A 24233-nucleotide genomic window follows, 5' to 3' on the forward strand; every position below is an offset into this window, starting at 1 on the left:
TAATGATGTCATGCAGATTATAGCCAACTGGTCTCTGTTACAACCAGAGAAAGATGTCATATTTAGTTTGTTATCTGGTCAGATTACAACCAGATAGAGATGTCTTTTTCTGGTTGCTAAGTAGACTGTTTACCAAAAGATGTCTTAATGACATCATTGCACACAGCTCCGTGCTGCTCCTTCCTGCTTCATCCTACTCTATCCTGCTCCGTGCTGCTCCATCAGACCCAGAGTTAAAATGGTAATGGTGATCTTGTTGCCATGGCAAATGTAAAGCAAACAGCATACCTGCCTGCACACTGATTTATGCCCCCAAAACTCAAAATTGAGGCTTTATCCTAGTGCGTATAGCAGGTAATGTTTTCACCCTTCCCCAATTTTCGTCAGGCCAGCTGTTGCTAGGAAACCTTTCGGTTCTTCCAGAGAACATGGCGACAGTGTCACTGTTCGTCAAAGCTCCCTGGTTTATGCTCCCTAAGTATAAGGCCTAATTAACCACTGGTTTATGCTCCCTAAGTATAAGGCCTTATCAACCACTGGTTTATGCTCCCTAAGCATAAGGCCTTATCAACCACTGGTTTATGCTCCCTAAGTATAAGGCCTTATCAACCACTGGTTTATGCTCCCTAAGCATAAGGCCTTATAAACCACTGGTTTATGCTCCCTAAGCATAAGGCCTTATCAACCACTGGTTTATGCTCCCTAAGTATAAGGCCTTATAAACCACTGGTTTATGCTCCCTAAGTATAAGGCCTTATCAACCACTGGTTTATGCTCCCTAAGTATAAGGCCTTATCAACCACTGGTTTATGCTCCCTAAGCATAAGGCCTTATAAACCACTGGTTTATGCTCCCTAAGTATAAGGCCTTATAAACCACTGGTTTATGCTCCCTAAGCATAAGGCCTTATAAACCACTGGTTTATGCTCCCTAAGTATAAGGCCTTATCAACCACTGGTTTATGCTCCCTAAGCATAAGGCCTTATCAACCACTGGTTTATGCTCCCTAAGTATAAGGCCTTATAAACCACTGGTTTATGCTCCCTAAGCATAAGGCCTTATAAACCACTGGTTTATGCTCCCTAAGCATAAGGCCTTATAAACCACTGGTTTATGCTCCCTAAGCATAAGGCCTTATAAACCACTGGTTTATGCTCCCTTTGCAATCACTTGGGCTTGTCTCTCTCCCCAGTTTTATTTCTAGTCAGATTAACTTTTCATTACCAAATTCATTGTGAAATAATGAATTTTAGCCTATTCAATGGTGATTTTAGCATGTCAATCTTGGTGGGGCAAACTGCCAGCAAAGCCTTTACACAGCACAGCACAACACAACAATAAACAATACATTAATTGCACTATAACGGTGACAAACAGTGCCCACAAACTGTTAGTGCCTACATAAAGCTGTCCCAACAGCAGAGCCAACACCTTACCACTGCTACACCTGGCTATCAGCGGAGCCTTGTCTGGCAGCGAAACAGGTCATTCAGCCCCATTTACTGCCTTTAAAAAAAACCTAGCTGATATGTTGATGTACAAACTATGGAGTAAGGGGACGATGAGCGGATAAAAAGCAATGCGTAATTTCGATTTTATGACATTCATTAGCGAGCTAGGACGGACATTTCTAACTGATATTTCCATCTCGGTCTCATGAAACCGCTTGCATGTGCCGTGTGCTTTTGACTGTTTTCCTCTAATTGCGTTATGGAAGGAATATTTGCGCTGGCCTACTGCCTTGTGCACATTTCTGTGTTTATAATGTGAATAAATAACATATAATGATCCATCCCTAAAGATCTGTTGCATGAACATCATTGCTTTTTAACGTTTTTGGGGATGTAGTCTAGGCCTACTGGTTGTATGAATTTGGGATCTATCGTCCCACAACGGCCCCAGTCTGTTTAGAATAGGCTATTTCTTTATCGCACAGAACGACAAGCTGACCATTATAATATTGTCAACTTTTCCACTATGGGGGATAGTAGATTAACATAGGCAAGTGATTCATTACTGGTCTTGTTTGCTGAGGAAAAGTAAATATCTTCAACGTGCGCATCAGAATCCGGTAAGAAGGACGCATGCCGTTGCATCCTGGAGCATGTTCTCTGAAGATGAATAACCAGAAACTAAATGTGATTTCTGTCGTTCTGAGCTCCGTGGGTTGACACTAGTCAATCAGATTCACTGCACCAAATGCATGTCCGGTAGTTTAAAATGCTGCCGGTCAAAAACCCTGACACACACACACACACACACACACACACACACACACACACACACAAAGATGCCTCATCTGAAACTCCTCAGCCAAATAACCAAACATCCCTCCAATGTCTAATATCCTTAAAGGGAGGTGATATATCAAATGGATTTAATTTGAATGAATAAACATTGTCTGGCCCTGCTAGACAGTTGCCTCAACCTATCCAGACAGATAGTCTTCATTTAACAAAGTAGATGGATGACAGTAAGGTTTACAGAGAGCTTTGTGTCAACCAGTCAGCCATTTCTCTCTGGCACATCTCTCCATAGAGCCTTCAGAATGCGAGCTTCCCAAGTGACACCCTATAACCGATGTAGTGCACTGCTTTTGACCAGAGCTCTATCAAAAGTAGTGCACTACGTAGGGAATAGGGTGTCCTATCTTTTTATTCTCCTTCCCTTTTCTCTGTCACTATTTATACAATATTCTCTCTTTCTCGATCCCTTCTGTTTCTCTCAGATGTTTGTCGCAGAGCAAGATGACTGTAGTGCTAGTCAGTCGGCAGTGTGTGTGACTGTAGGTGTTCACACTGTTTACATCAACTAACTCAACTATCAACACTTGATGACATACTGCAGGGCACATCCAATCAATACATTCAAGAGGTGGGTTATAGGCAGATATTACACGCATGCATCTTGGTAGCTACAACAAAGTACAGGACACCATTAATTCATCACTACTCGCACCAAAAAAAAATATTGTGTTAATTAGGGCACACCTGAGCAAAACGTTCGAAACAAAATTGCCATTTTTTTACCGGACATATCCAAGTAGTTCCTTAACGTTTTACTCTGTTCTCTTCCGTTTGGTGTCTACCGAACAGGACCCAGCCAGGTGCACCCCTAACAAGGTTGCTGTATAGCCTTCTATAATTGCTCCTCAGGGATAGAAGAGAAACCAATGAGAAACATTTCACAGCCATGACTCAGCCGAGCCTTTTCCAACATCAATAACATTTTAATAGGATCATGGCTACCCATATGGCACTCTGTTCCCTTTACACTGCACTCTCCTTGACTAGGGCCCATAGGGAATGGGGTGCCATTTGGGACAAACAGCATCTCTTACTGGTGAGACTGACGGTGCATATTTGATTTGCAGCTGTAGGCACCCTGATCGCCCTCTGACCTCTAACATCTGACCTTGTTAGAACCAGGAAAAGACCTAGGGGGACCTGGCAAGAGGTCAGCAGGAAGTAGTCAGCGTAAACACATTAAAAAAGAGCACAGTACATTAAAAACAGTTACAATGATCAATGACATGTTCTGCTATAAGAGCTTTACACTCAGACAGCATACTACATGTAGCTTACTGACTAGCCTTTTATTGGACTAATATAATGTAGCCTACTGACTAGCCTTTTATATGACTAACATCATGTAGCCTACTGACTAGCCTTTTATAGGACTAACATCATGTAGACTACTGACTAGCCTTTTATAGGACTAACATCATGTAGACTACTGACTAGCCTTTTATATGACTAACATCATGTAGCCTACTGACTAGCCTTTTATAGGACTAACATCATGTAGCCTACTGACTAGCCTTTTATAGGACTAATATAATGTAGCCTACTGACTAGCCTTTTATAGGACTAATATAATGTAGCCTACTGACTAGCCTTTTATAGGACTAACATCATGTAGCCTTCTGACTAGCCTTTTATAGGACTAACATCATGTAGCCTACTGACTAGCCTTTTATAGGACTAACATCATGTAGCCTACTGACTAGCCTTTTATAGGATTAACATCATGTAGCCTACTGACTAGCCTTTTATAGGACTAATATAATGTAGCCTTCTGACTAGCCTTTTATAGGACTAACATCATGTAGCCTACCGACTAGCCTTTTATAGGACTAACATCATGTAGACTACTGACTAGCCTTTTATAGGATTAACATCATGTAGCCTACTGACTAGCCTTTTATAGGATTAACATCATGTAGCCTACTGACTAGCCTTTTATAGGACAAACATCATGTAGCCTACTGACTAGCCTTTTATAGGACTAACATCATGTAGCCTACTGACTAGCCTTTTATAGGACTAACATCATGTAGCCTACTGACTAGCCTTTTATAGGACTAACATCATGTAGACTACTGACTAGCCTTTTATAGGACTAATATAATGTAGCCTACTGACTAGCCTTTTATAGGATTAACATCATGTAGCCTACTGACTAGCCTTTTATAGGACTAATATAATGTAGCCTTCTGACTAGCCTTTTATAGGACTAACATCATGTAGCCTTCTGACTAGCCTTTTATAGGACTAACATCATGTAGCCTACTGACTAGCCTTTTATAGGATTAACATCATGTAGCCTACTGACTAGCCTTTTATAGGACTAACATCATGTAGCCTACTGACTAGCCTTTTATAGGATTAACATCATGTAGCCTACTGACTAGCCTTTTATAGGACTAATATAATGTAGCCTTCTGACTAGCCTTTTATAGGACTAACATCATGTAGCCTACTGACTAGCCTTTTATAGGACTAACATCATGTAGCCTACTGACTAGCCTTTTATAGGACTAACATCATGTAGACTACTGACTAGCCTTTTATATGACTAACATCATGTAGCCTACTGACTAGCCTTTTATAGGACTAACATCATGTAGCCTACTGACTAGCCTTTTATAGGACTAATATAATGTAGCCTACTGACTAGCCTTTTATAGGACTAATATAATGTAGCCTTCTGACTAGCCTTTTATATGACTAACATCATGTAGCCTACTGACTAGCCTTTTATAGGACTAATATAATGTAGCCTTCTGACTAGCCTTTTATAGGACTAACATCATGTAGACTACTGACTAGCCTTTTATAGGACTAACATCATGTAGCCTACTGACTAGCCTTTTATAGGACTAACATCATGTAGCCTACTGACTAGCCTTTTATAGGACTAACATCATGTAGCCTACTGACTAGCCTTTTATAGGAGTAAAATAGAAATGTTGTCCCACTTCTACTCTGTTATAAAGCAATATTACCCAGTCCTTTAGTGTTTTTATTTTATTTATTTCACCTTTATTTAACCAGGTAGGCTAGTTGAGAACAAGTTCTCATTTGCAACTGCAACCTGGCCAAGATAAAGCAAGCAATTCGACACATACAGCAACACAGAGTTAAACATGGAATAAACAAAACATACAGTCAATAATACAGTAGAACAAAATAAACCAAAAAGTCTATATACAGTGAGTGCAAATGAGGTAAGATAAGGGATATAAGGCAATAAATAGGCCATGGTGGCGAAATAATTACAATATAGCAATTAAACACTGGAATGGTAAATGTGCAGAAGATGAATGTGCAAGTAGAGATACTGGGGTGCAAAGGAGCAAGATAAATAAATACAGTATGGGAATGAGGTAGGTAGGTAGATGGGCTGTTTACAGATGGGCTATGTACAGGTGCAGTGATCTGTGAGCTGCTCTGACAGCTGGTGCTTAAAGCTAGTGAGCGAGATATGAGTCTCCATCTTCAGAGATTGTTGCAGTTCGTTCCAGTCATTGGCAGCAGAGAACTGGAAGGGAAGACGACCAAAGGAGGAATTGGCTTTGGGGGTGACCAGTGAAATATACCTGCTGGTGCACGTGCTACGAGTGGGTGGTGCTATGGTGACCAGTGAGCTGAAATAAGGCGGGGCTTTACCTAGCAGAGACTTGTAGATAACCTGGAGCCAGTGGGTTTGGCGACGAGTATGAAGCGAGGGCCAACCAACGAGAGCGTACAGGTCGCAGTGGTGGGTAGCATATGGGGCTTTGGTGATAAAACGGATGGCACTGTGATAGACTGTATCCAGTTTCTTGAGTAGAGTGTTGGAGGCTATTTTATAGATGACATCACCGAAGTCGAGGATCGGTAGTATGGTCAATTTTACGAGGGTATGTTTGGCAGCATGAGTGAAGGATACTTTGTTGCGATATAGGAAGCCGATTCTAGATTTAATTTTGGATTGGAGATGCTTAATGTGAGTCTGGAAGGAGAGTTCACAGTCTAACCAGACACCTAGGTATTTGTAGTTGTCCACGTATTCTATGTCAGAGCCGTCCAGAGTAGTGATGCTGGACGGGCGAGCAGGTGTGGGCAGTGATCGATTGAATAGCATGCATCTAGTTTTACTTGCGTTTAAGAGCAGTTGGAGGCCACGGAAGGAGAGTTGTATGGCATTGAAGCTCGTCTGGAGGTTAGTTAACACAGTGTCCAAAGAGGGGCCAGAAGTATACAGAATGGTGTAGTCTGCGTAGAGGTGGATCAGAGAATCACCAGCAGCAAGAGCGACATCATTGATGTATACAGAGAAGAGAGTCGGCCCGAGAATTGAACCCTGTGGCACCCCCATAGAGACTGCCAGAGGTCCTGACAACAGGCCCTCCGATTTGACACACTGAACTTCAGAGAAGTAGTTGGTAAACCAGGCGAGGCAATCATTTGAGAAACCAAGGCTGTCGAGTCTGCCAATAAGAATGTGGTGATTGACAGAGTCAAAAGCCTTGGCCAGGTCGATGAATACGGCTGCACAGTAATGTCTCTTATCGATGGCGGTTATGATGTCGTTTAGGACCTTGAGCGTGGGTGAGGTGCACCCATGACCAGCTCTGAAACCAGATTGCACAGCGGAGAAGGTACGGTGGGATTTGAAATGGTCGGTAATCTGTTTGTTAACTTGGCTTTCGAAGACCTTAGAAAGGCAGGGTAGGATAGATATAGGTCTGTAGCAGTTTGGGTCAAGAGTGTCACCCCCTTTGAAGAGGGGGATGACCGCGGAGGACATTTGGTAATGCATGATAAGACATCAATATTACCCAGTCTCTTATTGAGGACATGTGATGGTATGTGATAAGACATAAATATTACCCAGTCCCTTAGTGAGGACATTTGGTGATACATGATAAGACATCAATATTACCCAGTCCCTTAGTGAGGACATTTGGTGATACATGATAAGACATCAATATTAGCCAGTCCCTTAGTGAGCACATGTGATGGTATGTGATCAGTAAAAGGGGCGAAAATAAGTGATTGTGCTGTTCTTGCGTGACCTCACTCACTCACTCTCTCTAACACACACACACACACACACACACACTGGGTCTTTCTCCGTCCACACTGTTCTTCATCACAGGAAAAGCCACTGTGGTCAGCACCTCTGGATTTAATGCTTGCCGCTAAACCACAGCTCACTTTAATCTCCGATCCACGTCACACACACAGACCACACACACCACACCACACACAGACTAGCACGGACATCCCAATTCAGCCATTATTTTAGGACAAACTTCTCCAAAAGAGGGCAAGATATTGGCCCAGTTCCAAATCAGATCTTAGATATAGGCCCAGTCCCAAATCAACTCGATATAGGCCCAGTCCCAAATCAGATCTTAGATATAGGCCCAGTTCCAAATCAACTCCTAGATATAGGCCCAGTTCCCAATCAACTCCTAGATATAGGCCCAGTTCCCAATCAACTCCTGGATATAGGCCCAGTCCCAAATCAACTCCTAGCTTCCAGGCCAAGATATATGCCCAATCCCAAATCAACTCCTAGCTCCCAGCCCATTACACCTGATAGATCTGAAAAGATTGGATGGGTGTATGCAACAGGGTTAAAGTGACTTTAAACAGCACGTCAAATCTTTTAAGGGTCATGTGACACCTCCTTATCCTCTCTTTGTCCTGTTGTCTAAAGGAGAACTCACCAAACCCATTGTCAGTTTGCACAGTAAGCAAGCAGCCTTTTCATTTGCCGTTAGTTTGTTTGTTGTCAGAGCTTTGTGTTGTAGTTACCAGCCGTTGGCGACTGACGGCCGTCATTTTTGACCTTTTCTAAAAGTAGAAGCGGTTTGCACTCAGGTTTGCAAGTTACGACCGGCACTCTGTTCAGAGGTGCTGATTACTCTCGGCCGGTAGACACTCGACAATCCTAGCGGTCTGTGTGTGTGTGTGTGTGTGTGTGTGTGTGTGTGTGTGTGTGTGTGTGTGTGTGTGTGTGTGTGTGTGTGTGTGTGTGAATTGTCTGTCTGCACAGTAAGGCAGGCAAGACAGCAGTGAATAGGCTTTGAGTAGCCTGATTACCCAAGAGCCTCTCCTTCAAGCCTAAACTCATCTCTCTCTCTTTCTGTCTCTCCCCTTTCTCTGTGTTTTGGTAATGAGATGGTGTTCGTTGCATAACCAATTTCCTTTTTGAAGATGGAGGAGACAATCCCTAGAGAGTCTCACTGAGTGTGCCCCGACCCAACCCTAGTGCCCTAGACCATATATTGGAAATAGGAAGGGTCCTTCTAAGTGCACTTGGGGCCACTTATCTACCTTGTCTCCATGGAGATGAGCTTGTTGAGTGGGTTCTGAGGATGTGTGGGGCCTGGAGGAGCCTCTCAAGGTCCCCTCTCCAGTCTGTCGTCTTTTCATCCCACGACATTGTCCTCGGATCTCCACAAAACGAGACATGTTGTTTAAAACGTCCATATATATTACATAACGTGTTGTTTTGAAACCCAACAGCAGCTTTTGAATCTGCTTGTGAGACGATCAATCTTGTAATAATCATTCTATTTCATAGGCCTAATATATATTGTAATGGTTGACATCCCTCAGTAGTAGCTCTTGATTGTGCTGCGTATGTTGAGGTGGTTGTGGTAGATCTCAGGAGACATATCATAAGCCCTTATGTCTAATAGAATTGGTAGTCCGTGAATCGTCTTAAGTCATTTATATTCATGGTATTGATGGTTATGAGTACAGTCGTGGCCAAAAGTTTTGAGAATGACACATATATTAATTTCCACAAAGTTTGCTGCTTCAGTGTCTTTAGATATTTTTGTCAGATGTTACTATGGAATACTGAAGTATAATTACAAGCATTTCATAAGTGTCAAAGGCTTTTATTGACAATTACATGAAGTTGATGCAAAGAGTCAATATTTGCGGTGTTGCCCTTCTTTTTCAAGACCTCTGCAATCCGCCCTGGCATGCTGTCAATTAACTTCTGGGCCACATCCTGACTGATGGCAGCCCATTCTTGCCTAATCAATGCTTGGAGTTTGTCAGAATTTGTGGGTTTTTGTTTGTCCACCCGCCTCTTGAGGATTGACCACAAGTTCTCAATGGGATTAAGGTCTGGGGAGTTTGCTGGCCATGGACCCAAAATATCGATGTTTTGTTCCCCGAGCCACTTAGTTATCACTTTTGCCTTATGGTAAGGTGCTCCATCATGCTGGAAAAGGCATTGTTCGTCACCAAACTGTTCCTGGATGGTTGGGAGAAGTTGCTCTCAGAGGATGTGTTGGTACCATTCTTTATTCATGGCTGTGTTCTTAGGCAGAATTGTGAGTGAGCACACTCCCTTGGCTGAGAAGCAACCCCAAACATGAATGGTCTCAGGATGCTTTACTGTTGGCATGACACAGGACTGATGGTAGTGCTCACCTTGTCTTCTCCGGACAAGCTTTTTTCCGGATGCCCCAAACAATCGGAAAGGGGATTCATCAGAGAAAATGACTTTACCCCAGTCCTCAGCAATCCAATCCCTGTACCTTCTGCAGAATATCAGTCTGTCCCTGATGTTTTTCCTGGAGAGAAGTGGCTTCTTTGCTGCCCTTCTTGACACCAGGCCATCCTCCAAAAGTCTTCGCCTCACAGTGCGTGCAGATGCACTCACACCTGCCTGCTGCCATTCCTGAGCAAGCTCTGTACTGGTGGTGCCTCGATCTCGCAGCTGAATCAACTTTTGGAGACGGTCCTGGCGCTTGCTGGACTTTCTTTGGCGCCCTAAAGCCTTCTTCACAATAATTGAACCGCTCTCCTTGAAGTTCTTGATGAACCGATAAATGGTTGATTTAGGTGCAATCTTACTGGCAGCAATATCCTTGCCTGTGAAGCCCTTTTTGTGCAAAACAATGATGACGACACGTTTCCTTGCAGGCAACCGTGGTTGACAGAGGAAGAACAATGATTCCAAGCACCACCCTACTTTTGAAGCTTCCAGTCTGTTATTCGAACTCAATCAGCATGACAGAGTGATTTCCAGCCTTGTCCTTGTCAACACTCACACCTGTGTTAACGAGAGAATCACTGACATGATGTCAACTGGTCCTTTTGTGGCAAGGCTGAAATGCAGTGGAAATGTTTTTGGGGGATTCAGTCAATTTGCATGTCAAAGAGGGACTTTGCAATTAATTGCAATTCATCTGATCACTCTTCATAATATCCTGGAGTATATGCAAATTGCCATCATACAAACTGAGGCAGCAGACTTTGTGAAAATGTATATTTGTGTCATTCTCAAAACTTTTGGCCACAACTGTAGAATCCATACTAGAGCATTGGCCTCTGATGCTCAACGTGTCCCTTCTCCACTTGTTAATGATGTAAGGTGCGTTTTACAGCGGGCATTCATTTGACACAGATAAAGACAGGGGCCCTGTCTCTGTTTGTTTTATAGCAGGAGAGCTGCTTCGTGCTGGAGTCAGACGAATGATTTGAAGCTTGCTACCACACTGATTTATCCTTGTAATACAGCGGTGGAAAGCTCAGAACGAGCAGTAAATCTCTCCTCGTAAAATGTAATATATAGCATTGAGCGGTAGCTGTGATACCCTGCTGCTTTCCAGCCCGGGACTACAGTATGCTATGAATGATTATCTACACCGCAGCAGTCCATCTTTAAAAGCTTTAGAATTCCTCACTAATGGACCTTTTCACAGAGTAACGGATTGACTACTTAATAATAATCCCCTTAGTTTGAAGTTTGTCAACCGAAAGGCATTTAGCGATAAATCCCTGAAGAGGACCTGTCTAGTTCGACAGAAGATGTAAATGTCAGATCTCAGATCAGATGTTGATCTATGCACTGTTTGGATCCAGGCTGGTTGTTTGAGCAGCTTAACCTTGGATGTCTCTCATAGTCGTCTCTTAATGGCTGCAGTGAGTACAGCAGATTGAGAACGTTCCTCCTGTTAGTGTTCTGGCAATCTGCTTTAGCACAGACAAGGTCCTATTTCTCTCTCTGTGTGTGAGAGTGAGAGAGAGAGAGAGAGAGAGAGAGAGAGAGATTGGCACCAGTGGGCTGTGTCAATCACAGCTCATTTTCTATCAGATGTTGTGAATCAGAAACAACACTTTAAGACAGCTGTCATACTGATGTGCTTTTCAGACTGCTGAGATCTAGGATGCATCCCTACTCCCTATATAGTGCACTACATTTTACCAGAGTCATATGGGCCCTAAAGAGAATTTGGGACGCAGTCCTAATGAATTATTCACAAGCTCCCTTGCTGTGCAACGTGCAGGTGATTGAACTCACACACGTGGTGAACACACTTGAACTTCCCCTACTTTCATCTTAGTGGGATCGTTTAGACATAAGGAACCTGGATTAGATTTAGTGGGCTATTTGGTTCTATTATCAGGGCCAGGTGTTTAGCCCCTGAGAGAGAAATCCCATGTCATCTCTGAAAATGCAGTAACTTTCCAAATGCCAATGTAACTTGTGGACTTGGTGAAGCCTGTCTCCTGTGGGCGTCATGTTGCTGTGTGTACCATCTGCATCCTAAAATCTGGTACCCTATATATAGTGTGTAGGGAATAGGGTGTGATTTGGGACTTAACCTGACTTTATGACTCATAAAACCAAACTAGGGCTGAGAACTGACTTCACGATACAATGTTATCACTCCACCAAATATCTCCTACATCTGCACATTGATCTGGTACTGGTACTCCCTGTATATAGCTCCACAGTGATCTGGTACTGGTACTCCCTGTATATAGCTCCACATTGATCTGATACTGGTACTCCCTGTATATAGCTCCACATTGATCTGGTACTCCCTGTATATAGCTCCACAGTGATCTGGTACTGGTACTCCCTGTATATAGCTCCATATTGATCTGGTACTGGTACTCCCTGTATATAGCTCCACAGTGATCTGGTACTCCCTGTATATAGCTCCACATTGATCTGGTACTCCCTGTATATAGCTCCACATTGATCTGGTACTGGTACTCCCTGTATATAGCTCCACATCGATCTGGTACTCCCTGTATATAGCTCCACATTGATCTGGTAGTCCCTGTATATAGCTTCACATTGATCTGGTACTGCTACTCCCTGTATATAGCTCCACATTGATCTCGTACTCCCTGTATATAGCTCCACATTGATCTGGTACTTCCTGTATATAGCTCCACATTGATCTTGTACTTCCTGTTTATAGCTTCACATTGATCTGGTACTGGTACTCCCTGTATATAGCTTCACATTGATCTGGTACTGGTACTCCCTGTATATAGCTCCACAGGGATCTGGTACTGGTACTCCCTGTATATAGCTCCACAGTGATCTGGTACTGGTACTCCCTGTATATAGCTCCACATTGATCTGGTACTGGTACTCCCTGTATATAGCTCCACATTGATCTGGTACTGGTACTCCCTGTATATAGCTCCACATTGATCTGGTACTCCCTGTATATAGCTTCACATTGATCTGGTACTCCCTATATATAGCTCCACGTTGATCTGGTACTCCCTATATATAGCTCCACATTGATCTGGTACTGGTACTCCCTGTATATAGCTTCACATTGATCTGGTACTGCTACTCCCTGTATATCACCACATTGATCTGGTACTTCCTGTATATAGCTTCACATTGATCTGGTACTGGTACTCCCTGTATATAGCTTCACATTGATCTGGTACTGGTACTCCCTGTATATAGCTCCACATTGATCTGGTACTTCCTGTATATAGCTCCACATTGATCTGGTACTGGTACTTCCTGTATATAGCTCCTCATTGATCTGGTACTGGTACTCCCTGTATATAGCTCCACATTGATCTGGTACTGGTACTACCTGTATATAGCTCCACATTGATCTGGTACTGGTACTCCCTGTATATAGCTCCACATTGATCTGGTACTGGTACTCCCTGTATATAGCTCCACATTGATCTGGTACTGGTACTCCCTGTAAATAGCTCCACAGTGATCTGGTACTGGTACTCCCTGTATATAGCTCCACATTGATCTGGTACTCGCTGTATATAGCTCCACATTGATCTGGTACTCCCTGTATATAGCTCCACATTGATCTGGTACTGGTACTCCCTGTATACCGCTCCACATTGATCTGGTACTGGTACTCCCTGTATATAGCTCCACATAGATCTGGTACTGGTCCTCCCTGTATATAGCTCTACATTGATCTGGTACTGGTACTCCCTGTATATAGCTCTACATTGATCTGGTACTGGTACTCCCTGTATATAGCTCCACATTGATCTGGTACTGGTACTCCCTGTATATAGCTCCACAGTGATCTGGTACTGGTACTCCCTGTATATAGCTCCACATTGATCTGATACTGGTACTCCCTGTATATAGCTCCACATTGATCTGGTACTCCCTGTATATAGCTCCACAGTGATCTGGTACTGGTACTCCCTGTATATAGCTCCATATTGATATGGTACTGGTACTCCCTGTATATAGCTCCACAGTGATCTGGTACTCCCTGTATATAGCTCCACATTGATCTGGTACTCCCTGTATATAGCTCCACATTGATCTGGTACTGGTACTCCCTGTATATAGCTCCATATTGATCTGGTACTGGTACTCCCTGTATATAGCTCCACATTGATCTGGTACTCCCTGTATATAGCTCCACATTGATCTGGTACTGGTACTCCCTGTATATAGCTCCACATTGATCTGGTACTCCCTGTATATAGCTTCACATTGATCTGGTACTGGTACTCCCTGTATATAGCTCCACATTGATCTGGTACTCCCTGTATATAGCTCCACATTGATCTGGTAGTCCCTGTATATAGCTTCACATTGATCTGGTACTGCTACTCCCTGTATATAGCTCCACATTGATCTCGTACTCCCTGTATATAGCTCCACATTGATCTGGTACTTCCTGTATATAGCTCCACATTGATCTGGTACTCCCTGTATATAGCTTCACATTGATCTGGTACTCCCTATATATAGCTCCACGTTGATCTGGTACTCCCTATATATAGCTCCACATTGATCTGGTACTGGTACTCCCTGTATATAGCTTCACATTGATCTGGTACTGCTACTCCCTGTATATCACCACATTGATCTGGTACTTCCTGTATATAGCTTCACATTGATCTGGTACTGGTACTCCCTGTATATAGCTCTACATTGATCTGGTACTGGTCCTCCCTGTATATAGCTCCACATAGATCTGGTACTGGTCCTCCCTGTATATAGCTCCACATTGATCTGGTACTGGTACTCCCTGTATATAGCTCCACATTGATCTGGTACTGTACTCCCTGTATATAGCTCCACATTGATCTGGTACTGGTACTCACTGTATATAGCTCCACATTGATCTGATACTGGTACTCCCTGTATATAGCTCCATATTGATCTGGTACTGGTGCTCCCTGTATATAGCTCCATATTGATCTGGTACTGGTACTCCCTGTATATATCTCCACATAGATCTGGTACTGGTACTCCCTGTATATAGCTCCACATTGATCTGGTACTCCCTGTATATAGCTCCATATTGATCTGGTACTGGTACTCCCTGTATATAGCTTCACATTGATCTGGTACTGGTACTCCCTGTATATAGCTTCACATTGATCTGGTACTGGTACTCCCTGTATATAGCTCCACATTGATCTGGTACTTCCTGTATATAGCTCCACATTGATCTGGTACTGGTACTTCCTGTATATAGCTCCTCATTGATCTGGTCCTGGTACTCCCTGTATATAGCTCCACATTGATCTGGTACTGGTACTACCTGTATATAGCTCCACATTGATCTGGTACTGGTACTCCCTGTATATAGCTCCACATTGATCTGGTACTGGTACTCCCTGTATATAGCTCCACATTGATCTGGTACTGGTACTCCCTGTAAATAGCTCCACAGTGATCTGGTACTGGTACTCCCTGTATATAGCTCCACATTGATCTGGTACTCGCTGTATATAGCTCCACATTGATCTGGTACTCCCTGTATATAGCTCCACATTGATCTGGTACTGGTACTCCCTGTATATCGCTCCACATTGATCTGGTACTGGTACTCCCTGTATATAGCTCCACATTGATCTGGTACTGGTCCTCCCTGTATATAGCTCTACATTGATCTGGTACTGGTACTCCCTGTATATAGCTCTACATTGATCTGGTACTGGTACTCCCTGTATATAGCTCCACATTGATCTGGTACTGGTACTCCCTGTATATAGCTCCACATAGATCTGGTACTGGTACTCCCTGTATATAGCTCCACATTGAGCTGGTACTCCCTGTATATTGCTCCACATTGATCTGGTACTGGTACTCCCTGTATATAGCTCTACATTGATCTGGTACTGGTACTCCCTGTATATATCTCCACATTGATCTGGTACAGGTACTCCCTGTATATAGCTCCACATTGAGCTGGTACTCCCTGTATATAGCTCCACATTGATCTGGTACTCCCTGTATATAGCTTCACATTGATCTGGTACTCCCTATATATAGCTCCACGTTGATCTGGTACTCCCTATATATAGCTCCACATTGATCTGGTACTGGTACTCCCTGTATATAGCTTCACATTGATCTGGTACTGCTACTCCCTGTATATCACCACATTGATCTGGTACTTCCTGTATATAGCTTCACATTGATCTGGTACTGGTACTCCCTGTATATAGCTCTACATTGATCTGGTACTGGTCCTCCCTGTATATAGCTCCACATAGATCTGGTACTGGTCCTCCCTGTATATAGCTCCACATTGATCTGGTACTGGTACTCCCTGTATATAGCTCCACATTGATCTGGTACTGTACTCCCTGTATATAGCTCCACATTGATCTGGTACTGGTACTCCCTGTATATAGCTCCACATTGATCTGATACTGGTACTCCCTGTATATAGCTCCATATTGATCTGGTACTGGTGCTCCCTGTATATAGCTCCATATTGATCTGGTACTGGTACTCCCTGTATATATCTCCACATAGATCTGGTACTGGTACTCCCTGTATATAGCTCCACATTGATCTGGTACTCCCTGTATATAGCTCCATATTGATCTGGTACTGGTACTCCCTGTATATAGCTTCACATTGATCTGGTACTGGTACTCCCTGTATATAGCTTCACATTGATCTGGTACTGGTACTCCCTGTATATAGCTCCACATTGATCTGGTACTTCCTGTATATAGCTCCACATTGATCTGGTACTGGTACTTCCTGTATATAGCTCCTCATTGATCTGGTCCTGGTACTCCCTGTATATAGCTCCACATTGATCTGGTACTGGTACTACCTGTATATAGCTCCACATTGATCTGGTACTGGTACTCCCTGTATATAGCTACACATTGATCTGGTACTGGTACTCCCTGTATATAGCTCCACATTGATCTGGTACTGGTACTCCCTGTAAATAGCTCCACAGTGATCTGGTACTGGTACTCCCTGTATATAGCTCCACATTGATCTGGTACTCGCTGTATATAGCTCCACATTGATCTGGTACTCCCTGTATATAGCTCCACATTGATCTGGTACTGGTACTCCCTGTATATCGCTCCACATTGATCTGGTACTGGTACTCCCTGTATATAGCTCCACATAGATCTGGTACTGGTCCTCCCTGTATATAGCTCTACATTGATCTGGTACTGGTACTCCCTGTATATAGCTCTACATTGATCTGGTACTGGTACTCCCTGTATATAGCTCCACATTGATCTGGTACTGGTACTCCCTGTATATAGCTCCACATAGATCTGGTACTGGTACTCCCTGTATATAGCTCCACATTGAGCTGGTACTCCCTGTATATAGCTCCACATTGATCTGGTACTGGTACTCCCTGTATATAGCTCCACATTGATCTGGTACTCCCTGTATATAGCTTCACATTGATCTGGTACTCCCTATATATAGCTCCACGTTGATCTGGTACTCCCTATATATAGCTCCACATTGATCTGGTACTGGTACTCCCTGTATATAGCTTCACATTGATCTGGTACTGCTACTCCCTGTATATCACCACATTGATCTGGTGCTTCCTGTATATAGCTTCACATTGATCTGGTACTGGTACTCCCTGTATATAGCTCTACATTGATCTGGTACTGGTCCTCCCTGTATATAGCTCCACATAGATCTGGTACTGGTCCTCCCTGTATATAGCTCCACATTGATCTGGTACTGGTCCTCCCTGTATATAGCTCCACATAGATCTGGTACTGGTCCTCCCTGTATATAGCTCCACATTGATCTGGTACTGTACTCCCTGTATATAGCTCCACATTGATCTGGTACTGGTACTCCCTGTATATAGCTCCACATTGATCTGATACTGGTACTCCCTGTATATAGCTCCATATTGATCTGGTACTGGTGCTCCCTGTATATAGCTCCATATTGATCTGGTACTGGTACTCCCTGTATATATCTCCACATAGATCTGGTACTGGTACTCCCTGTATATAGCTCCACATTGATCTGGTACTCCCTGTATATAGCTCCATATTGATCTGGTACTGGTACTCCCTGTATATAGCTCCATATTGATCTGGTACTGGTACTTCCTGTATATAGCTCCACATTGATCTGGTACTGGTACTCCCTGTATATAGCTCCACATTGATCTGGTACTGGTACTCCCTGTATATAGCTCCACATTGATCTGGTACTGGTACTCCCTGTATATAGCTCCACATTGATCTGGTACTGGTACTCCCTGTATATAGCTCCACAGTGATCTGATACTGGTACTCCCTGTATATAGCTCCACATTGATCTGGTACTGGTACTCCCTGTATATAGCTCCACATTGATCTGGTACTGGTACTCCCTGTATATAGCTCCACATTGATCTGGTACTGGTACTCCCTGTATATAGCTCCACATTGATCTGGTACTGGTACTCCCTGTATATAGCTCCACATTGATCTGGTACTGGTACTCCCTGTATATAGCTCCACATTGATCTGGTACTGGTACTCCCTGTATATAGCTCCACATTGATCTGGTACTGGTACTCCCTGTATATAGCTCCACAGTGATCTGGTACTGGTACTCCCTGTATATAGCTCCACATTGATCTGGTACTGGTACTCCTTGTATATAGCTCCACATTGATCTGGTACTGGTACTCCCTGTATATAGCTCCACATTGATCTGGTACTGGTACTCCCTGTATATAGCTCCACATTGATCTGGTACTGGTACTCCCTGTATATAGCTCCACAGTGATCTGGTACTGGTACTCCCTGTATATAGCTCCACAGTGATCTGGTACTCCCTGTATATAGCTCCATTCTTGTGTATTTCTTTATTATTATTAAATATATTTTGATTTGTTTAACCCATTTTTGGTTACTACATGATTCCATGTGTGTTATTTCATATTTTTGATGTCTTCACTATTATTCTAGAATGTAGAAAATAGTAAAAATTAAAGAAAAACCCCTGAATGAGTAGGTGTTCTAAAACTTTTGACCGGTAGTGTACATGTAGTGTGATTTTACATCAATTTGATATTCCAAACATATTGCTCACCTCATGTCTGCTGCAGAGACAAGAGGGACCATGAGAAAGTGAGTTTCGATTGGTCAGGGAAATGAAAGTGCTGAGACCATGTTGGCTCACTATTTCAAAAGAAGATGGAGAACCAGCTATAGGATGAAAAACACTCTTCCTACAGTAGCGCTACACAGAGGCAAATGTTGATATATCATCCAAAAATATTATTGTGATATGTAACTATACTTTTTTTTCCCCCACATCACTAATCCAAATGATATTATCAATCTATAACTGTGTGCCTCTGTGTCTGTCCTTCCTGACTCTGCGCTCATTACAAAATGGGCTGTGACGATGGAGGCACTGGCCATGAAATATTCAGAGGGACTGGAGCCTTCTGGTGAAGAGCAGGGCCTGTACACAGGGGACTGCTGCTGTTCTCTCACTACAGCCACTGGGGTTTTAAAGAGGGAGCTCAGCTGTGGTTGGCTTGCTGGATAGTACTCTCCATTTAGTCTGACCTTGCTGACGGACGGTGTTAGGTGGCTCTGGAGTAAAGTTTCCCCTAGGTACAGATCTAGGATCAGATTCCCCTTCCCAAATCCGAACCTTAACCAAGTGGGGAAAATGCACAACTGACCCAAGATCAGCGTCTAGGGGCAACTTCACCCTACACCATTTCAGTGCCTCAGGGACACATGGAGGACGTTTGGGCTGATTGGTTTCTCTCTTTTCAGGTTTCGACCGGGGGAAAGAAGATTCCCTGCCTCCGAAAGAGGACTCCTCTCACTCCATATCCATATCCAAGAGCAAGGTACGGTCCAAAAATACACCCCAGACTTCCTCTCCTCTCACAGCTCTCCTGTCCTTTCTCTCTTTACAGGACGTACAAGGACAGAAAACATACCCATCCACTCACTCTGAGGCAGAAACTTTTGAAATCGACTTTATTTCTTTGGCCAAAGTTCCCAACCATTAAAGCCTCATGCTTTACCATCAACTCTTTATGAGCAAGTAGGAGAGGAGAGTAGGAGAGTAGAGTAGAGTAGGAAGGGAGAGTGTAGGAGAGTGTAGGAGAGTAGAGGAGAGTAGGAGAGGAGAGGAGAGTAGGAAGGGAGGGTGCTGATAAAACCCCATTTCAGTGTGTAAGACATACTCTCTTGTCTCATTAGGACTAAGGGAGTTACTGTAAAAGAACAAGCCAACAACTTCAACCTCGCCACGGCTGTGAGCTTCATTCATTATTAATCACATGTACATCAAACGATCATCAACTAGGCCTCTCTCAACAGAACCCACTGTTCAACTTCCAATGAGAACTAAGGCCTAGGGTTGCAAAATTCTGGTTACTTTCCCAAACATCCAAGGTTTGTTAGAAATCCTGGTTGGTGGATTCCATTGAATAGGAGAGAGAAAGAGAGGAGAGTGTGCTGAAACAGCAGTGGGCTGGATCTGGACCCACGCGCTACAGCGCTATATTTGTTCTGTTTTTCCAATAATAAAACAGTGACAGCATAAATATATACATAAATACAGACATGCCTATAGACAACCACAACACAGGACAATAACAAAACAAATGCACCAGCCAGAAAAAGGTTTACATTGTGCATATCTCAAACTAGGAATGAGATGGACTAAGTTCAGGATATCTCCTTATTTTGGATGTTATGAAGGAGATGTCTGAGGACCAGGTGTATATTACTGTCGTGGCTTCTTCTCTGTGGATTCTAGCGCTGGACCTCTCCAGAGTTAAGATGTCTCTGCCTCAAGACACCATGTTGAGTTAGCCAGCTGAAGTGCTTGGGTTTTGATGCAGCATTCACATTATGAGCACCCCACGTAGGCTAATCAAATGCCGCTGACAAGGGAGACTAGATAAAAATGCAAAGACGTTTGACTAGTTGAAAGACTTGCTGTGTCACGATCTTCAAAGCTATCAACTGAGACAATTTTTTGATGGTTCTTCACTTTTCTCCACTGAAAACTTTGCATCACTTTTTTAAAAACTTTGGGTTGATTTTTAGTCTTCAGAACCTTCTTAATACAGTACCTAATCAAGGTAGTTCTCAACATTTTCAACAAAACTTTTTCTCAAGTATTTCCTGTTCTTATTTTCAATTGAGTTCAGACTGAAGAGAAAATCAGCAGACCAATCAGTCAGTGTCAGTCAGACAGAGAGTGAGTGAGGCTGTTTCTCAATGTTAGGCACTGCTGTTGAATTTACAGTTTGGATGGTAGGTGTTAGAATAGTCCTCTCCTCTTTACTCCAGTCCTCTCCTCTTTACTCCAGTCCTCTCCTCTTTACTCCAGTCCTCTCCTCTTTACTCCAGTCCTCTCCTCTTTAGCCCAGTCCTCTCCTCTCTTTACACCAGTCCTCTCCCCTCTTCTTTACTCCAGTCCTCTCCTCTTTAGCCCAGTCCTCTCCTCTCTTTACACCAGTCCTCTCCCCTCTTCTTTACTCCAGTCCTCTCCTCTTTAGCCCAGTCCTCTCCTCTCTTTACACCAGTCCTCTCCCCTCTTCTTTACTCCAGTCCTCTCCCCTTTTCTTTACCCCAGTCCTCTGCTCTCCTCTTTACTCCAGTCCTCTCCTCTTTACTCCAGTCCTCTCCTCTTTACTCCAGTCCTCTCCTCTTTACTCCAGTCCTCTCCTCTTTACTCCAGTCTTCTGCTCTCCTCTCGTCGCCTCTCCTCCTCTTTACTCCAGTCCTCTCCTCTTTACTCCAGTCCTCTGCTCTCTCCTCTTTACTCCAGTCCTCTCCCCGCCTCTTTATTCCAGTCCTCTCCTCTTTACTCCAGTCCTCTCCTCTTTACTCCAGTCCTCTCCTCTTTACTCCAGTCCTCTCCTCTTTACTCCAGTCCTCTCCTCTTTACTCCAGTCCTCTCCTCTTTACTCCAGTCCTCTCCTCTTTACTCCAGTCCCCTCCTCTTTACTCCAGTCTCCTCCTCTTTACTCCAGTCCTCTCCTCTTTACTCCAGTCCTCTCCTCTTTACTCCAGTCCTCTCCTCTTTACTCCAGTCCTCTCCTCTTTATTCCAGTCCTCTCCTCTTTACTCCAGTCCTCTCCTCTTTACTCCAGTCCTCTCCTCTTTACTCCAGTCCTCTCCTCTTTACTCCAGTCCCCTCTTCTTCACTCCAGTCCTCTCCTCTTTACTCCAGTCCTCTCTTTACTCCAGTCCTCTCCTCTCTTTACTCCAGTCCTCTCCTCTTTACTCCAGTCCTCTCCTCTTTATTCCAGTCCTCTCCTCTTTACTCTAGTCCTCTCCTCTTTACTCCAGTATCCTCCTCTTTACTCCAGTCCTCTCCTCTTTACTCCAGTCCTCTGCTCTGCTCTCCTCTCCCCTCCCCTCTACCTACCAGTTTTTTCTGAGCCGTTAAGTGGCCCTGCCTCATGAAGCTCTCACCCTGCTCTCACTGTCTACTCTCTGCTAATGGAACTCTATTAGGCCCTGGCTTCAGCTAAGAGTCATGCCTGTGTAGAATCCAGCTCCTTGGTTAGCGTTAGCCAAGCTAGCGCAGGACTAAACAAAGGGCTTGACAGGCTGAGCAGGGCATAAGGTAAGGCCCACAGCGTTGTTCGTGGTAGCCTCAGCTGAGACTGCTATTACTATTGCAGGACTTCCATTGGGGCTGTGATCATGGTGGTATTAGAGGCCTGTTGTCTTCCAGGTGTCAGGATACTCTCAAGGCTCCTTTATTGAGATTCACTTCAGAAGACAAAAAAGCAGGGGGTTGTCTTAAACCAAGGGTGCCTCCAGACTCCAGATGAGTGTGTGTGTACCTAGTATGATTGCGTAAATCAATCTGACTGGTGCTAAAGTTTGAGTGGCGCCCAGCCAACTGTAATACAGCAGTCTATTGGATGGGAATAATGGTTTCCCAGGGACTCAAAGTGCTTTACATAGTGAGAGGGGTAACTCACCTCATCCAACCGCCAATGTGTAGCACCCACCCACCCCAGTTTGGGCCAGACAGCTCCCCAGTTTGGGCCAGACAGCTCCCCAGTTCCCCAGTTTGGGCCAGACAGCTCCCCAGTTTGGGCCAGACAGCTCCCCAGTTTGGGCCAGACAGCTCCCCAGTTTGGGCCAGACAGTTCCCCAGTTTGGGCCAGACAGCTCCCCAGTTTGGGCCAGACAGCTCCCCAGTTTGGGCCAGACAGCTCCCCAGTTCCCCAGTTTGGGCCAGACAGCTCCCCAGTTTGGGCCAGACAGCTCCCCAGTTTGGGCCAGACAGCTCCCCACATGCTCATCACATCCAGTAATACAGTAAGACTTCTGTCCTAGTGTGACCAGATGGAAACTGTTTGTCTCACAGGTTAGAAGGGAACTAGTGAGCCATTCCCAGCTGACTATAAGCTCACTTCCTCCCACATGTCTCCACAGTCAGAGTCCAAGCTCTACAATGGCTCCGACAAGGATGTTTCGTTGTCCGGTAACAAGCTCACCAAGAAGGAGTCGCTCAAGGTAAGTAGGGAGACTTACAGCAGAGACCAGCCTAAGGATGATCTTATAGTAAGTAGCTTGTCAGAACGGCCCTTGGGGCCTGTTTCTGTAGCGTGAGGCAGCTTGATGTAGAAGTACAACCCCTGGACAGGACTCTTGACGTTAGGGGAAACACTGTAGCATGATGTTTGTGTGTGGCCCCTGCAGGTACAGCTAGGGGAAACACTGTAGCATGATGTTTGTGTGTGGCCCCTGCAGGTACAGCTAGGGGAAACACTGTAGCATGATGTTTGTGTGGCCCCTGCAGGTACAGCTAGGGGAAACACTGTAGCGTGATGTTTGTGTGGCCCCTGCAGGTACAGCTAGGGGAAACACTGTAGCATGATGTTTGTGTGGCCCCTGCAGGTACAGCTAGGGGAAACACTGTAGCGTGATGTTTGTGTGTGGCCCCTGCAGGTACAGCTAGGGGAAACACTGTAGCGTGATGTTTGTGTGTGGCCCCTGCAGGTACAGCTAGGGGAAACACTGTAGCGTGATGTTTGTGTGTGGCCCCTGCAGGTACAGCTAGGGGAAACACTGTAGCGTGATGTTTGTGTGGCCCCTGCAGGTACAGCTAGGGGAAACACTGTAGCATGATGTTTGTGTGTGGCCCCTGCAGGTGCAGAAGAAAAACTACCGCGAGGAGAAGAAGAGAGCCACCAAGGAGCTCCTCAGCACCATCACAGACCCCTCTGTTATTGTCATGGCTGACTGGCTCAAGGTTCGACTTGCCCTGCTTCTTGTTTCTGGACTGTACACAACGTTTCTGGACTGTACACAACGTTTCAGGACTGTACATTACTTGAATATTACTGTACATGCAACAAACTGTAAAGCCATAACAATCTGCTATAATGTATTGAAGTTTCTCCAGAATTTTCAAAAGTGAAATAGATA

At 44.2% G+C, this 24233-nt stretch overlaps 1 protein-coding gene across 1 annotated transcript in view; it reads left to right on the forward strand.

Annotated features, from left to right (window-relative positions):
* LOC115180073 (oxysterol-binding protein-related protein 8) overlaps positions 1–24233 on the forward strand; it is a 42779-nt gene that overhangs the window by 4088 nt on the left and 14458 nt on the right. The window contains exons 2-4 of the mRNA XM_029741971.1: positions 19593–19669; positions 23238–23318; positions 23956–24057. Coding sequence (XP_029597831.1) covers positions 19593–19669; positions 23238–23318; positions 23956–24057 — 260 coding nt within the window. The remainder of the gene's footprint in view (positions 1–19592; positions 19670–23237; positions 23319–23955; positions 24058–24233) is intronic.

The sequence above is a fragment of the Salmo trutta genome, chromosome 40, assembly GCF_901001165.1.
Source record: "Salmo trutta chromosome 40, fSalTru1.1, whole genome shotgun sequence".
NCBI classification, from domain to species: Eukaryota; Metazoa; Chordata; class Actinopteri; order Salmoniformes; family Salmonidae; genus Salmo; species Salmo trutta.